The sequence below is a fragment of the Muscardinus avellanarius genome (genome assembly GCF_963383645.1).
Source record: "Muscardinus avellanarius genome assembly, chromosome: 1".
NCBI lineage: Eukaryota > Metazoa > Chordata > Mammalia > Rodentia > Gliridae > Muscardinus > Muscardinus avellanarius.
In genome coordinates this window covers 53,514,516-53,533,224 of record NC_137786.1, presented here as the reverse complement: position 1 = coordinate 53,533,224, position 18,709 = coordinate 53,514,516, and the positions used below count along the sequence as shown (strand labels likewise).

The window sequence follows — 18,709 nt, the reverse complement described above, 5'->3', positions numbered from 1 at the left end:
AACAGCATGGTACTGGCACAAAAACAGATATACTGACCAGTGGATTAGAATAGAAGATACAGAAACAAACCCACACATCTTTAGTCAATTAATCTTTGACAAAGGGGCCAAACACATACGCTGGAGAAAAGACAGCCTTTTCAACAAGTGGTGCTGGGAGAACTGGCTAGCCATTTGTAAAAAGATGAATCTAAACCCCTATATCTCACCTAACACAGGAATCAACTCAAGATGGATCAAAGACTTAGAAATTAGACCTGAGACGGTGAAGTTAGTAGAGGAGAACATAGGTTCAACACTACAACATATTGGCACAGGCAGTAACTTTCTCAACAAAACCTCCAAAGCTCAGGAAATTAAAGCAAGAATAAACAAGTGGGATAACATTAAACTAAAAAGTTTCTTCTCATCAAAGGAAACTATCAATAACCTAAAGAGGAAGCCTACAGAATGGGAAAGGATCTTTACCAGCCACCATTCTGATAGGGGGCTAATATCCAGAGTATACAAAGAGCTCAAAAGGCTCTACACCAACAAAACAAACAACCCAATCAAGAAATGGGCAAATGAACTAAATAGACACTTCACAAAAGAAGAGATACAAAGGGCTAATAGATACATGAAAAGATGTTCTTCATCACTGGCCATCAGGGAGATGCAAATCAAAACTACACTGAGATTCCATCTAACCCCAGTGAGAGTAGCAAGCATAAAGAAATCAAACAACAACAAATGCTGGCGAGGATGTGGGGAAAGAGGAACTCTTTTACACTGTTGGTGGGAGTGCAAACTAGTTCAGCCACTATGGAGATCTGTGTGGAGATTCCTAAGAAAGGTGGGAATAGATCCACCATATGATCCAGCTATACCACTCCTGGGTATCTTTCCAAAAGGGTTGAATTCAGAGAAATACAGCAACATATGCATACCTATGTTCATAGCAGCACAATTTGTAATAGCCAAAATATGGATCCAACCCAGATCACCATCAACAGATGAATGGATAGCAAAACTGTGGGAAATACACACAATGGAATTCTATTCAGCCATAAAGAAGAACAAAATTTTATCATTTGCAAGAAGATGGAAAGCCCTGGAAAGCATCATGTTAAGTGAGATCAGCCAAGCACAGAAGGAGAAGATACACATGTTTCCTCTAATATGCCCAAACTAGAAAACACAAAGGATACCAGTAGGACCCCAGATATTAGAGGGGAAATACTAGCTAAGTTTTAATGGAAAGATAGGAGAGGAGAAAGGCCGATCTTGATTAAGGAGCATCTTCACCTGAACATGTGTAAAATTATGAATAAGACATGGTTAACCTGGCCAACCATTGGTGGGGGGGGGGAGAAAACGGGGGCGGGGGGAGAGGGCACCAAATATAGTGTAAATGTATACTATTTATGTTCAATAAAAAAAATTGTTAAAAAAAAAAAAAAAAAAAAAAAAAAGAAAAATTAAATGGAAAAGTACAAACTAGGAAAAGTCCCTGGGGATTGTTAAATATTTATTAATTGACATATTTTCAATGCATCTAGTAAACCCAATAGGAATATTCTGTTTATATACTAGTTTAATTGTGCTCTTGAGAAAATCACTCCTTTTGTTTCTAAAAGTCACTAAGTAAAAAAATAAATTTGCAACGATTAAGACAAAAAAAAAAAATAAAAAAAAAAATAAAAAGCAAAAAAAAAAAAAAAAAATAAATATAGGCAATAACCAGTCATAGTATTAGCAACAAATATGTCTTTGTATTTATAGTAATCACAGATGGTATCATTTCATGTTATAGTTGTTGCTAATATCTAAAAATGTTATTTACATGTTCACTTACCTTAAGAAACAGTAGACCTGCCACTATTTCCTTTATTTAATGTATTAGTAGATAAATTCATATATTTATACAGCACACATTTTAAAACATTCTGATACTTAGTATTTTTTTACATTTTATTTTACTTATTGAAAGATCTTATTCTGAGAAGGGTCTCTAGGCTTCACCCTCTGGAAATGGTTCCGAACCCAGAGTTCATGGTTCATCTGTTTCAAAATATGTTTCCCCCCTTTGTCATGTGAATGAAGCATTTGAAAATAAAAACTGTGAGCTATTTTCACTGAAAAAAAAAAAAAAAAAAAAAAAAAAAAAAAAAAAAAAAAAAAGAAAGGGACACCCTTGTTTGAATTTTGTCTTTGTTCTCTGCCTTTTCTAGTTTCCTAGGCCATGTACAGAACTCCTAGGGGTGCAGCACCAATCTGCGGATCTTAAAGAAAAGACAAGGAGTATCAGTCCTGTATGCCTGAAGCATGATTCAACGCTTTGACCTCCCACCCCTGGGATTTTAATTATGTAAGAAAACTAAGTCCTCGTGTGTTTAAGTCACGGATAGCTGACTTGTTACTTACAGCTGAAGGCAATTCTGAGCTAATAATCTAGTCTTTTCTTCAGATCCGTTAAAGTAGGTTCATTTTTAGGACTGTTCTCCACGCTGTTCCCTCTGTCTAAACTGCTTTTCTCGCAGCTTATCATATGACTGGTCCTTCTTCAGAGTCAGGTATCAAGGCATAATGTCACCTCAGAAGGGCCTTTCTGACCACCCTATCTGAAAATAGCTACTCACATTGCACCCATAGTTCTTCCATAATATCATTGTTTGATTTTTGTCACTCCATCACTATCTGAAACACTCTCCCTCACCTATCTTTTCTTGAGTATGCATGTGAGAACATTCTCTGTTTTATTCAGGGCATTGTATCTATAGTACCTTGAAGAACACATGGCATATGGTAGCATCTGGTGGATACTCCATGAATAGATTCCCAGATAGAAAGATGACTACTGGAGTTGGCCATAAATATATTTTCCCATAGAAAATACTATAATGTAGCTGAGTGTGGTGGTGCATATCTTTAATTGCTGTATTTGGGAGGCTAAAGACAAGAGGATCACAGGTTTGAGGCCAGCCTCAGTAAATTATCGAGGGTCTCAGAAACATAGTAAGAATCTGCTTCCAAATAAAAAAAAAAAGAATAGGTATGTAGCTCAGAGGTAAAATTCCCTTAGGTGCAATCCAAGAGAGAGAGGAAGGGAGGGAGGGAGGGAGGGAGGAAGGGAAGAAGGAAGGAAGGAGAGAGAGAAAGGGAAGGAAGGAGGGAGGGAAGGAGAGAGAAAGGTAAGGAAGGATGGGAACATTTTGAGTAAGTGTGTAGTTTAGGGAATTATTGGTTAAATATAATTTATGACCTAATTACACAGCACAGTTTATATGAGATACTGAGCTTCAAGTTTAATTTCCCTTAATAAACTCATTATAACCTTGACCACAGATCATCGTGCACTTTCTCCCCCTACCCAGAAAACCCTCCCTGCCTTCTTGAGTTGTGTAGATGCCTCCCTACCTTTAATTCCCAACAGTAGATCAGCTTTTAACCCCTTGATGAAGTCTTCTTGATTTGTAAAAGGAGGTATTAATTTTTTTCATTCCTCGAAATGTCAGGTAAGCTTTTAAAAACTGATTTCTTGAATGCCGCTACCCATACTCCTTCCAGTTCTTATCTCATTTCACGTCCTGTCTTGTGAAAATTATACTCACATCCTTTCAAAGGCACCTTGCCTAACTTCCTGCTCTCCCAAGTAGTTTCTGAACCTTTTTCATGCTTAAAAGCAGCACCATCTTCTTAAACTTCTTGGGACTCTTCTATCTGTTCTGGGTTTTAGTGTGAAGACCACTGCAGACCATAATGAGGCTACAAGTAAGACCACGACAGTCAGGAGTGTGAATTATTTCTAGGTTTGCTGTTGTTTGTTTAGCTAAAAAATAATACCTTTACATATGGAAACCATATATTTAGACTAATAAGATAGAAATCCTGTTACATATACTTAAACAAAGACTAATCCGAAGAAGTGGAGAGCTTAAAAGTTAAGTGGCAGCCAGGCATCGTGGTGCATGCTTGTAATCCCAGTACTTGGGAGGCAGAGACAGGAGTATCACAGGTTCACCACCAGCTTTAGCAACTTAGGGAGGCGCTGTTTCAAAATAAAAGAATAAAATAGGGCTGGGGGTATAGCTCACAGGTAGAATTCCCATTTATGCAAACATAAATGTTAAGTAGCAAAAGGTAAGTCCAGGAATACAGGTTGGGTACTACGACAAAGGTCATTGGTCAGTTCCTGATCTTCATTCTGTTCCTATTTCTTAGTGATTACATCCTCATTTTGTTTAAGGTGGCAATGAGAAAAGAATGCACGGCCCAGGTAGGTGAGGGTGTGCAGTAGGTGTGAGGATGTGATCCATTGATGGAAGACGTTCTGTTTGGAACTGCTTAAAGAGAGGAGAGCCCACTAGAAAGTGTGGCCTCTCGCCGTTCCTCTTTTCTTCTTTCTTGTCTGGAACGGGGCTGCTGCAGTAATCGTGCATCATAAAGTGCTGGTAGCTATTGAAACCAAGGTTCTGTCACCCATTCGTAGTTCATGGGCCGCAGAGCCTTGGTTTCATGAGCTACCACACCCAGATCTGAACTGCCCAGTCTAAAGCTTCCCTAGGAGAGAATAAGCCCTGGTTTCTTTAAGCAGATGCTGCTTTGAATTTTTGATTAAATGTAGCCAACTGTAATCATTTCTGATACAGATGTTCATGTAGGAAGCTTTTAAAAAAATATCCCAAATGCCCAGGCTGTGTCAATGACCAATTAAATCAGAAATTCGGTGAAGGGAAAACGGGGGCGGGGGGGGGGGGAGAGGGCACCAAGTATAGTTTAAATGTATACCATTTATGTTCAATATAAATTTGTATTAAAAAATGAATCAGAAATTCTAGGGATGGAACTGGGGTATCACCAAGTGTTAACACTGCCCAGTGATTTCCCCGTGCAGTGTAGGTTGAGAATCACTGACTTCGGTTGACAAGTCTCATATGTAGCATGTTCCAGGTTCTCCTGGGGGATGCAGCGATGCTTGTTAACAATTCAAGTTTTCAGGTCTCATGCCCAGCGGTTTTAGCTCCTTAGGTCTGAGGACTAGGTGATACAGAAATCTAGGGATCATGTCTGCAGATACACTGCTTTTGGAAGTGGAGAATCTTTGGAAGTGTTTAAAGCAAAGAAGTAACAAGATCAGAGGAGTGTTTTGGGAGGATTAGACTGAATGTGGTGAATAAATTCAAGAGAAGAGGAGAGGCTGCAGGCAAGGAGAGTGGCGGGGAGGCACTCTGGTAGTTGATGGCCTGAGGGGATGGATAGCTGTGGAAATGAGCAAACAAGGAGCCAATTGACACCGAAAAGGAGAAAACACTACAGGATTTGTTCACATTTGGGGGGCTGTAGAGTGGGGGAACTTCCAGATATTCTTAGTGACTGAACAGTCTATAGGGGTGTGGGTCCTTCTGGGTGAGTATGTATGTATCCCTCTTTTGCTTAAAATCAGTTAAATTGGTTTAGATTATTAGTTTACTATGTATCTACAGCTGCAAAAATTAATCTTTTTAAACAGATTATGTCTGGCTTCTCTCACTAGGTTGGAATATTTATTAGCTAAATCAGCTTATGTAAAAGATGCTTTATCCTACAAGAGTCATTTTACAAATAAGTTGTGTGTGTTTATGTATATAAGTAAAAGTTAAAGATTTTTTTTTTTTAAAAAAATGTCTTACAAAGCAAAGAAAATAAATGAAGAAGCAATCTAGTTACTGATCTGGCATCCAGTCACATCTAGATGTCTCTGAGATACAACACAACGGAACTCTCAAGGGCTAAAAGTTTAAAGAACAATTCTAAAAGACATGAGTGATTATTTAGCTATTTAATATAAAGCCACCAAGCAGAGAGGTATTATGATGATATTTTGAAAAATAACCTAGATTAAACATAATTACTGTCTGAGTAATTCTAAAAGAACACAATGATCACTGGTTTGTAATAACAACGAAGGCTTATGCCTCAGAAATTGATCTTGGGTATGCTCTTCAAGTCCCCTATTATTTAAAAATAAACAGATTGCTTTTAGAGTTATAAAATAGAAATAATAGTAGAAATGTCATAAAATATGAACTAAATTAATCTCTCAGTTAATTTTTCTTCTTTTTTTTTTTCTTCATACTGGGGATGGAACTCAAGTCATTGCCCCTCTGAGCTACAAACCCAGCCCTATTTTATGCTTTATTTTCAAACGAGGTCTTGCTAAATTACTGAGGGTCTCACTAAGTTGCTTAGGCTAGCCTTGAACCTGCAATCTTCCTGTGTCAACCTCTCAAATAATGGAATTACAGGTGTGTACAACCATACTTGGCAATTAATCTCTCAATTCTTACTGAAGTCTGTTTCAAGAACAGTTTCTTTTTTTATATATTTATTTATTTTGCAGTACTGATGATGGAATCCAGGGGCATTCTATCGCCAAGCAACACTCCCAGCCCTATTTTTTATTCTTTATTTTGAAACAAGGTCTCACTAAGTTGCAGAGGGCCTCACTAAGTAGCTGAGGCTGTCCTAGAACCTGCGGTCCTCTTGTCTCAGCCTCCTGAGTACTGGGATTACAAGTGCGCACCACCACACCCTCCTTATACCATTTCTTTTAAGAATAGACTTTGAAATAATAACTAAACTGAAGGAACAAACAAGACACACATACTGCCACCGAGCATGCCACCTGGGCGCAGAAAGGAATTAAACACTGTAAAGCCCTGCTCTTACACTTCCTAGTATAAATAATAAGTTGATGGTGAGTTTTCCTAATGTTTGTTTTAAATTCAATTTTTCTCTCTAATTGAAACATCTATTAAGAAAGCTCTAACAAGGTGAAAGACATTAAGGCTGTTCAAAACATTAAAAGATCTAACTTCACAGGCAATGGGAGAGCACTTTCCTAGAAGAAATACCACACCCAGTTTCACGGCTATTAATAACTCTCTTTCCTAGTCTGGTGTGAGTTGAGACCCTCTCACGTGCTTCAGACTATGTTCATAGTCCTTAACTAAAACCGAGCGACCACCACCTGCTTGGTCCTCCCCGCACGCCAGGGAAAGTGGGCATCCGACCCATGGGTCAGCACAGGCGTCATCTCTCTCTCCAGTATCTTCTATTGCAGTTGGATTTTTGTTCCATCTTCAGATGTCAGTAATTATATTGGTTAGAGTGAAGGGCTAGCCATAGTGGAGATATATTTGTGAACATATATCCATTTTATATAGAAATAATTCTATTCTGTGGTCAAAAACTCTACCCCTAAGATAAAAAGTCACTATTTTACAAATATGAAACATTAGGTCCTAGAACCTCTCTGTGAAAGTGAAGGGAGAGTATGTTGATGGTCCTGGAAAAATCCCACCTCTATTTTAGGCCAAAGAACTCGAAGTGTGTGTTCCACTGCAGATAAATCAAAGGATTTTTGTTATGGGAGGAATTATGTCCTCCCCAGATTTACATTTGAGGGTGTTTTTTTTTTTTTTTTTTTTTGGTGGTACTGGGGTTCCTGGTGGAAGCCTTTCTACCTCCGGGCTACACTCCCAGACCTGTTTTATATTTTTAATTTGGAAACAGGGTCTCTTAAGCCAGCAAGGCTGGCTCCGAACCAGCGCCATCCTCCTGTCTCCACCTCTCAAGCGCGGGGATTACAAGCGTGTGCCACCACGCCCGGCTAGATTTAAGGTTTTAACCTCCGGCATCTCAGCATGTCACCTCCCTTCCTTTTTGTAAGTAGAGTCACTATAGGTACAAATAGTTCAGTTAGAATGAGGTCATACTGGAACATGACCTAATCCAATATGGCTTGTGTCCTTGTAAAAAGGGGGAATTTGGACAGAGACACACTGAAAGGAAATGCAATGCCCCATAAGGTTGAAGCCAGAGATGCTGTGACCAGCCAAGGAACACCAAGATGGCCAGTAAATCACCAGGGGGTACTGAGGTCGGAACCTAAGGGCATTCTACTTCTGAGCAACACTGCCAGCACTTTTTATTTTTTATCTTGAGACAGGGTCTTGCTAGGTTACTGAGAGTCCTGCTAAATTCCCGAGGCTGTCCTTGAATCTATGATCCTCCTGTCTCAGCCTCAAGTACTGAGATTATAGGTATATGCTGCCACACCTTGCAATCATTATCTTAATGGACAGTATATTCTTTTGGTATAGACATAATTTGCCTTTCACTATTTGACCAGCAAGAGTTAAAATGACTGAAATAAAGCACTTGTCATAGGAAGGGAAAATTAAGGACAGAGTCAGTGGCCTGGCATGCCGGCTAACAGAAGAGGCTACCATAGCCCACTGAAGGCCTCCTCTGTCTCCTTCATTGTCTGGATGAAAGAAAACCGAGGCTCTGCCTCCAGGCCACCAAGCTCTTCTTCCACACTCTCCCACCCCATGGAGTCACTGCTGTCTTGGACCCAGCATTGAGAAGGTCTTTACTAGGCTGCAGTTCTTTATCTTCCCTCTTTTTATTCTCTCACCTCCCAATTTACTAACAAATGGAGCAAGGGAATGGACCAGAATCCAGCTAGAAATGGAACTAGAAAAAAATGGAGCAGAAAATTTAAACAGAAAACAAAACTAAAATAGACAATGGGCAGGTAGGGAGAGGGTGCAATGGAAATACAGGCCTGGCTGGTCAGGAAATCATTGCTGGAGGGGAAATCTGAAATCTGTAGTTATGAGTCCCTAGGATAATTCATTACATTGCTTGAGAAAGTTATCAGGAAATTAAGATTCTTCTTGTAAATGTAGTTATATGTTCAGATCCCAAAATGCCGTGATTGGGATTTAATCACCAAAAGCTCTGTGTGCTGCTTATTACTTCTCAGCTCAGTTCTGTAAACAAAATCTATGTGATTCTACATCAATTAATGTAGAATACTGCGTGATGCAGCCAGGAGACTGAGAGTGCAGTTTGACCCTCTCCTGTAGAGGTACAAGGGACTTCATAGACTTGTCCAATGTCACACAGAACTAGATAAAATATATTTTAAGTATCATGTGATTTATGAGATATCCAGGCTGTTGTATCCAAAGAAAGCATTTCTAAACCCAAAGATTTCTCCATATTATTTGTAATGTAATGTTCAAGAACAGGACTTTGGATGGCAGTCTTGGAAACTTCATCATAGAAAATTCCTCAGAACATAATATAAGAAATAGAGGCAAATAAGACTGTATTTCAGCCAAAATATTTATTGAAAAAATATTTGGTGGATTAATATAAATTTTTATGCAAATATATATCTTGACTATCTGAATTTTGTCTTTTGTGGTGGGTATGGAGGATTAAACAAGGGAGTGCTACCTCTGAACCAGACCCAATCCCTTTTGTATTTTTGAGACAGGGTCTCTCTTAAGTTGCTGAAGCTAACCTCAAACCTGGGATCCTCCTCTATCAGTTTTGAAGTACTGGAATTACAATTGTACATAATCATACCCGGCCTGAATTTTGTCTTAATAATGATACTAATGCCAACCTATACTTAATAATAATAGCAACTTCCTATATGATAGACAGCCTTCTAAGTACTTGATCCTTAGAATGCTGTACACGCTGGTCCCATTATTTACCAACCCATTTTGCTGATTAGGAAAATGAAGCAGAGAAAGACCTTGATCCAAGGTCACACCACTTGTCAATGGCAGCACTATACCAGTCTGGCCCAGAGTTTTTACACACTTGGGCACTGTACCCGATAGCCCATGCCACTCCGTGAAGCAGATTGCATATTAACTTGAAAACATATCTTCAGTGAGTGGTAAAGCCAGGATTTTATCCAGATCTAATCTGATTTAGAGTCAGTGCTTTTCTCCACGACACTATCTTGCCTCTTATACCTTTCTTTCTTTTCTTTCTTTCTTTCTTTCTTTCTTTCTTTCTTTCCTTTCTTTCTTTCCTTTCTTTCTTGTCTTTATTTTTTTTTCTCTTGGTATTAGAGCTATTTTTTTTTATTTTGAAACAGGTTCTCACCAAGTTGCAGATGGCCTCTTTATGTTGCTGAGGCTGGCCATGAACCTGTGATCTTCCTATCTTAGCCTCTCAAGTATTGGGATTGCAAGCCTGCATTACAACACCCAGGTTAAGCCTTTTTCTTAAGATCTAGTATATGCCCTTCTACATATCAACTCTCCTCAGCAGCCATTAACAGAAAATATTGGTGTGAGGAAGATTTGGTCCAACACAGATACAGAAATAGCATCAGAAAAGGAATCCAACCCAGCAGCCCACCGGCCACAGCACCAGCTCCCCTGGTCCTCTGCACCCTTTCCTCATCATTCTCAGGAGGTGGTGGGGTCAGTGGAATAGGCACTAGAACAGGGAGCAGGAGACCAGATTCCAATCTCAGGCAGCCTCTGCCTGTCACTGCATTAGACGGGCTGGTTACGTGGTTCCTGCTCTGGATACTCAGCCACTATGTCCTCTCAGTTCCCATAAGCAAGCATGGCAACTAGTTCAGATGAAGGAATTGGTAGAGCATTAATTCCTTCAAGGTCATAAAAGACAGTATTCATCTCAGGTCTGTCTGGCTCCAAAATCTCCATGTGTACTTTGCTGAGATGCCTCTAAAGACATTTTAATCTGAATCTCAGATTCCTCAAATATAAACTGCCCTGGAGCCCTAGGGATTCTTTGAAGGTATCTTGGAAGTCACTTTCGGAAGGAAGTCCAAGGAGACAGGGAGGGTCTGAGCTGCTGCCTGCCCAGACACCCAGACGTGCTCACAGACCTATGCATATCCCCCCCCCATCCTCCCTCCTCCTCTCTTTCTCTTCTTTCTCTCCTCTATCCCTTCCTCCCTCACTCTCTCTCCTTTCTCTCTCAATAACGTGTGTGTGCGTGTGTGTGTGTGTGTGTGTGTGTGTGTGTGTGTGTGTGTGTTTTGCTGAGTTCATTCAACCTCCAAGCTATACCCCTAGTCCTTTTTATTTTTTGTTTTGAAATAGGGTCTCTCTAGGTTGCTGAGAGTTTTACTAAGTTGCCGAGGCTGGTCTCAAACCTGTAAGCCTCCTGTCTTACCCTCCCAAGTACTGGTATTACAGGCATGCACCATCATGCCCAGCTTGACCTGCCTTACAAATTTAACCTTCCATATTTAGATTAAAGGGGGGATTTGCTGCTGAGAAAAAGTTTGTGTACCACTCTTGCAAGTGATCCATAAAGCTTCTCCCAGTCTTAATATCTAGGACAGGATCTGGGTTGTAAAGATATAATAAACTTGGTAAATCTCACCAGGCACAGGAGACTCCTGATTTACGTGGCTGGGTCTGGGGAAGACACTTGATGCCTTTGAAAGCAAAGGCCATGCTCAGACAGCTGTGGATCCAAACACCATTTGAGAACGTGATTGTGTTGGCAAAATGGCCTTCTTATGCAGGGTTAGAGAGTGAGAAATAGGCTGCATTTTCTCCTTTGTGGCTGCTAGCGATTTCTTGAGGGTTTCAATTGTTCAGGGATAAAAGGGATATACCTTTGTGGCTTACTTCTAACTCATTATTTTTCTTCCTGTTTTGCCTTATTTGCTTTTTACACTATCTACATTCAATCCTATCTCTTATCTCTGTCCCTCAAATTCAGCTAGTAAACAAAAAAGAGATGATCTGTATCGGTAAGAAATGAACAAATTCTCTTCTTCAAGTCCTGCCCTCGCCGGAGCATTGAAGCTTAGATGATGAGCTTAGATGTAGCAGGCATTTTTATGAAAGTATGGATAGACAAGTTTTACTTTTTCTTTCATCCCTACAAGCTACATCTGCAGAAAAGAAAAAAAAAAGCTAACAAAATACCACCCGTTAGTTATGGTGGTGGTGATAACACCTTTAAAAAAAAACATTTATAGAGATATTCTCTTCATACCATAAAATTAACTCATGCTTAGTGGTCAATCTAATTGATTTTAGTAAATACTCAGAGTTGTACAACTATCACCTAAGTCCAATTTTGGAATATTTCCATAACCCTAGAGAGATTCCTTGAGACCATCTTCAGTCACTATCTGCTCCCACCTCCAGTTCCAGGCAATCAGTAACCTGCTTACTGTCCCTATAGATTTTTTCTTTCTGGGCATTTCATAAAAGTGAAATCCTATAATATGCAGTATTTTGTGAGTTGCTCCTTTTAGTTGGTCTGGTTTTTGTTGTTGTTATTGTTTGTTTGTTTGTTGTGGTACCAGGGATGGATCCTAGGGTCATTCTACCACTGAGATACACCCCTAGCTATGTTTGATTCTGTGTGTGTGTGTGTGTGTGTGTGTGTGTGTGTGTGTGTGTGTGTGTTACTGTAAATTGAACGCAGGGGCATTCTACCTTGAAGATACACCCTCAGATCTTTTTACTTTGTTATTTGGAAACCTAGTTTACTAAGTTGCCAAGGTTGGCTTCAAATCTGTGATCCTCCTGTTTCAGCCTCTCAAGAACTAGGATTACAAGTGTGAATTACAAGCCTGGCTTCTATCTTATTCTTTTATTTTGAAATAGGGTTTAAATTCCAGAAGGCCTCACTAAGTTGCTGAGGCTGGTTGTGAACCTGTAATCCTTCAGTCTCAGTCTCCTAAGTACTGGGATTAAAAGTGTACACTACCACATTGGGCTAAGTCTGATTTTTTTTTTAAACTTATCCATTTGGGGCATTCTTAGCACTCTGAGTCTCTTTACCAGTACTTTGTGCCTCTTTGAATGGCCTCATCATATAGGGTAAAGACTATGAACTTAAGAAGGAAATTCAGGGTTGAATTAGAGTTGCTACACTTCTCAGCTGAGTCCTTGGTCAAATTTCCTAATCTCTCTGAGGCTTATTTGTAGGATAAGGATAATATTCTTCCCTTGGGTGACTATTTTACAAAAAGCTTGACTTGACACAAATAAGGGGCACTCAAGAAACCCAGTCTTTCTCTTGACTTTCCCCTAAGAACTTTCACTTTTTCACCCTTCCCCTTCAAATTGTCAACTGAATCTTACAGCCCTCACATCAAGCTTACGACAAGAACGCACACCATAAGCAGTATCAGAAACAGAATTCTGCCAAAGGGAATCCCATCCTTCATCAATGGAGCCCGGATGGTGAGGAACTAAAGGGATTGCCTACAAGTATATTGCTGTCATTTTTATAAAGAACATGAAACTGCATTTCATTATTTATTCTTTTTTCAGGGAGAAAGTGTGTCAACTTCTCTCCTAGACCATTTCCCCCCTCACCCCCAGGCCATTTTCTGAAGTTGGCCTCACCTTTACAAGAATCTAATAACACCTTGTTTTCTCACTAATTCTACATGAATCTTACCCCCCATTAATACAAACCTTCAGTGCATAGGAGGCAAATGGCAATGGGCTGCAGAGACCAAAGTAAATACAATCCACCAAAATCTCCTAAACTCAACTTTTAGCCAACAGTTGGAATTCCCTTTTTTTCTAAACCTTTAGAAGAACCCAGTTTCATTTTGCAAAGCAAAATAAACCGAATTCCTCATTCATCTCCCTAGGCCACCTTTTCCGATTAGATTATGTTCTCATTGTCAGCTTCAGCCTATGGAGATTTTGAATATAACCCCTTTCTACACTCTTAGACACCACAGTTACAGAGACACTACCCCTCGATGACAGTGCAGAAAGATTCCTCGTCCTAACCTGCTGGACTTCCGAGTCACTGTGTCTTTACTAACATCACTACTCATCTCCATGCTTCTCGTAGTTTATTTCTTCCCTGGTCTGAGATTTATCCCAGCCGCATTTCTTGAAATACTTCCTTCCCCTTTATTTCCAGAGACTCACTTCCTGTTAGGTACATTGAAACTGGAAAAAGACAAAGTTTTTCAATGTTCCTACTAAATAAGTTTGTAACATGTTTTGTTCATCCCTCATTTCAAGGAAATTAGAGATATTTATCTTTTTTCTTGATATAAAACGCTCATTGTCAAGAGTAAACTAGTTATTAAGAGAAGAAAATTATGGTTTTCTAATCTTCATAAACTGTAATAGTCACCATGCATATTATCGGCATTAAAAATTACAAAGGAGAAGATTCAATATAATTCCTTCAAGTGTTCAAACTGCAACATTATCAAGTGGGTCTGTCTAGTTTGAACTTCTATTATGATAAAGCTATCTTTATGCAGATAAACAAAGTCCACGAATGGTCCAAGCACTCATATTGGTGCATCTATACAAGGATTTCTGTGTTTCCTTGCTGTAAATACTTGAAAATAGCAACTGTCAACAAACTCCTAGCTAACTTTTCTCCCAATATGGAAACCAAGGAGTAGATGGAGTCCCAGGAGAAAAGTTTTCATTAACTCTATTATCACTTCACATGGACTTGGGAATTCATAAATACGATTTTAAAAAATCAATAAAACTTGCAGGGGGAACAAAAATAGCTTAAATTTACTTAGATTTGTATATTTCTCTAATATGTTAACATCTTTACTTATGTTAAAACTTCTCTTTCAGTATCACTACAGTGAAGAGAGAAATTCATATCCAAGACTTTATTTTTAGGAATTTTATTTTAAGTGGAATTATAGGAATTTATCACATGGTATAAATAGTAAATCTGGGATTTAGCAAAGATTTTCTCTCTACAGCGCAGCCCTTTTGTTTGGCAACAGATGACAAAATAAGCTTGAGGCATGATGATTTAACTTTACTTTCATGTTTAACACCCTCCATCTTAACCCCCAAATTCGAGTATGCAGCCAGCATATTGAAAGTTAATTTTTTAAGGATCACTTAATGATCCAAATCATAAACGTATACCAAAATCATACTGCCTTCAGATTCTGGTTCAGCTTTAGTTTGTTTACAGCTCTCTAAAGAATTCCATCACAGGGTGATTGTTACAATACCATATTTGCAGAAATCCCTTCTGGGCCTTGGTCACCATACCATTCTGTCAGTATTTACACTCGGAGTGTATGAAGTACCAGATAGAGCCAAGAGTCTCCTACCCTGAGATGGCAGCCAGTTTTTGGTGTGCCTGACGGGCCATTTCACAGCCTTTGGTTCTTGTCTTGTGCATTTCTGCTCGGAGGGAGGGACAGCTGACAGAGACATCCCCAATAGAAATGACCAACTCTCGGTACAGGGCCACTTGTGTGTTGAACTCTTGCACAAGCTGGAAAAAAGAATACTCATTATCAGAAAGTTTCCAATCTGGGTATCCATCAATGGGGGACTTCACTGACCTCTGAGCCAGCTCCCCAGTCTCCAGCTAGAGTCTATGAACTGTGTAAAGCTTAAGGTACAGACCTGGCAAGCCTCTTTGTGTCCAAAGCCAGTGTTTCTTCTCCGTAAGCGAGGCTGGCCATGGAGCTCTATGGGCAGACCCACTTACCCCCACCCTTTCAGATTCAGTTTGGGTCTGAAAGAGCAGATTTGGAGAGCTGTCATGCCATCCCCAGGTCACCAGAGAACGAGGCTGGGGGGACTCGCACATGGCCCCGTTCTGCTACAGCTAGATTTGAGTGTCAAGGGGCTGGGGAGACCAGAAGTGATTTAATAGGTGAACCATTCGCCTCCTGCCGCCACCGACCCCCTGGCTCTGGAGCCTGCCGGGAAGACTGGCCACAGCCTCTGGGAGAGCCTTCGTCCCCTCCGCAGCGCCCCGTGCGCTCTGCTTGGGTTTGTTTGCTACTGTCTGGCCACGAAGCTTGCACCCCCACCTCGCAACCCCTCCTTCCCGGTGAGCGATCCAGTTCACCCAGCCTTCCGCACCCACCCTCCTACCACGCACAACCTATAGCCTCTGACCCCGATCCTGGCACCCCTCTCCGAGGGGCCCTAACGACCCGGGTGTCACCCCCGACTCTGGGGGACTGCAGATTTAAAAATAGTCCCAGGCACGTGATCGGCTTGGAAGAGCTGAGGGTGGGGAGTGGCTCGCACTCGAGCGAACAAGATTAAGATACACGACTCCCCCCGCCCGAGAGAGAGAGAGAGAGAGAGAGAGAGAGAGAGAGAGAGAGAGAGAGAGGCAGTTTTTACCCACCATCTTGCAGTCGTCCAGGGCTCGTTGGGTTTTGTGGGCGCTTTCGGAGCCGCTGCCCCTGCGCTCCCAATCCGCGCTCTGCAGCGGGGGCTTGCTGATCTGGAAGATCGAGGAGCGGGCGGACCGGCTGGGGCGCTTTTTGCGCCCATTCGGTGCAGAACTCATGCATACACATCCACCAAGCCGAAGCCGCTGGTGCAGTGCGCCCCGGCGCGGGCGGCCCGGTGGTTGCCCTGCACGCCGCCGCCAGGCAGCCGGAGCCGGGACCGAGGCGCGCAGCTCACGAGGTCGGAGCCGGCTGCGCGGGTGGGTAACCTTCAGCCTGAAGGAGAGCCGGGGCAGCGCCGGCCGCGCCGTGCAGCATCGCTTCCCCTAGCAGCGAGGAAGGGGCGCGATCAAGTTCTGCTCAGCAGCAGCATTGCCCGCGCGGTCCCGGGAGCTGGGCGCTGGCGTGGGCTCGCACCGCCTTCCTCTCGGCATGGATCGCCAGGCTGAGCGAGGAGGAACGCGCTGCCCCGCGGTTGCGAGTTTCCATTCAGATGGGGAGGCAGCTTTCAAAGCCTGCGCTGCGAGGTGGGGGGCGGGAGGGGGTGTCGCTCCAGCTCCGGTGTCTTCCTGCAGCGGCGCTCGGTTCTCTCTCCCCTCCCTCCGCAGTCGCAGGCCTGGCAGGGCTGGCCGTGCCCGCAGCAGGCAATTGGCTCGAATGGACTGCCTGGATCCCCCGTCTCTACGGGCTGGTCCAAGGATCCCAAATGAATCCGTGGCGGGACTGGCAGACGCAGGGAATCGGTCTGGCTGACGTTGGTCGCGGCCCCTTACATTGATAGGACAGGAATACTAATGTGATCCGTCCATACGACCCTCTTCTCCCTCCACAGTTTATGCGTTTATCCAATCAAATCCCCTGGAACATCAATTGCGATATTACTTCATCTGGTCTATTATTAGAAACGAAAAGTGTCATCAGCGTGGAGCACATTGCCACACGCTGGTTCATAAACACGGGATTTTAAATAAACCAATGTGGGCTGAAGGCCCTCATCCTCTGAGACAGACTGTCTGGGGCCACAGGAGGGAGGAGGCTTTTGCTTCAAAGGGAAGATCTCTTGATAACATAAAAGAAAAGCTTGTTTTCCCCAGTTGTTTTTTGATTTGCTTTTTGTTGGAGGGGGGTGGCAATGAGGCAGGCGGCTTATGTGATACACATTGGTCCAATCCCCATCCCACCTCAATAGGGAAGCTCTTGATTTTGCATCTCAGAGTCCGAGGACACAGTGCAAAGAGTTTCCCAGTAGAGACCTGAAAAAGAGCCAGACGTCCTTGGACCCTCTAAAATGGTCTTTTCTACTCTGTGGGACACCAGCAACCCAAAGGACACTGAAGTGGCCTTAGAAAGAGGAGGCAAAGCTTGCATGTAAGGGGGGGAGGGTGTCTTCGGCCACTTAGGTTCACCCTTACCACCGACTTCCTAAGATCCTTCTGGGAGAAAAGGGAGTGGTGTGGTACTCCACAGAATGCTCTGAGAAGGCTTGACAACACCGCAAAATAGGTGAGTCTAGGTTTTTGGTTTTTTTTAAACAGGACAGGTAAACATTGAGGTGGTGTGGCATAAGAGAGATATTTGTTTTTTGTCCCTACTTCCTGACACAGAGCTCCTAAAACCTTGGAAATTACAGGGGTAATAGGGTGACAGAAGCTTTTTTCTTTTTTGACACTGGGGATTGAACCTGGGGCATTCTACCTCCAAGCTATACTCCAGCCCTATTTTTTTTTTTTTTTTCCCCAGTGCTGGGGATGATGAAACTCATCGGGATTCTACCCCGGAGCTATACACCCTTCCCCCCTTTTCTATTCTTTATTTTGAAACAGGGCCTCACTAAGTTCCAGAAGGCCTCACTAAGTAGCTGAGGCTATCTGAGAAATGAGAACCCCATCCTCCTGTCTCATTTTTTATTTTATTTTATTTTTTGTGGTACTGGTGGCGGGGGTGGGGGTTGGAATCCAGGGGCTTTCTATCTCTGGACTACACCACCAGCCCTATTTTATAATTTATTTGGAAAGAGGGTCTCACTAAGTTGCTGAGAGCCTCACTAGTAGCTGAGGCTGGCTTCAAACCTGTGCAATCCTCCTGTCTCAGCCTCCGAAGCGCTGGGATTACAAGCCTGTGCCACCATGCCCGGCTTTCATTTTTTATTTTGAAACAAGGTCTCACTAAGTTGCAGAGGGCCTAAGTATCTGAGGCTGGCTTTGAACTTGAGATCTTTCTGTCTTAGCCTCCCATGTACTGGAATTACAAGTTTGCCCACCACACCTGGCTGAGAGGAGCTTTTTGTCTGTGTGTGGTACTGAGGATTGAACCCAGAGGCATTTTATCTCTGAGTTGCACCCTCAGCCCTATTTTTTGTTTTGAAACAGGGTCTCACTAAGATGCTGAGAGCCCTGCTAAGTTGCTGAGGCTAACATTGAACCTTTGATCCTCCTGTCTTAGCCTCCCAAGTACTAGGATTCCAGGCATGGGTCACTATGCCCAACTTGACAGGAGCTTCTTGTTACCAGAGACAACTTTCAGCCTCACTCCTAACCTCTGGGTAAGAGAGAAGGGATAAGTGATTGAATCAACAATGCCCAATTATTTAATCAAGCATGTCTGTGTTCAGAAACCTTCATAGCAATTCCCTAAAAGACAATAAATTTGGGGGGGTCTCCAGGTTGGGGAAGACATGTGGGTGCTGCAGGGTGTAAACTCTGTGCGCCCACTCCC

At 42.2% G+C, this 18,709-nt stretch overlaps 1 protein-coding gene across 1 annotated transcript in view; it reads right to left on the bottom strand.

Annotated features, from left to right (window-relative positions):
* RGS7BP (regulator of G protein signaling 7 binding protein) overlaps nt 1–16,113 on the bottom strand; it is a gene marked incomplete at both ends in the record, with an annotated part of 112,921 nt that extends 96,808 nt beyond the window's left edge. The window contains 2 exons of the mRNA XM_080698744.1: nt 14,909–15,075; nt 15,949–16,113. Of these exons, the coding sequence (XP_080554870.1) occupies nt 14,909–15,075; nt 15,949–16,113 (332 nt within the window). The remainder of the gene's footprint in view (nt 1–14,908; nt 15,076–15,948) is intronic.
* Between the last annotated feature and the right edge of the window lie 2,596 nt (nt 16,114–18,709).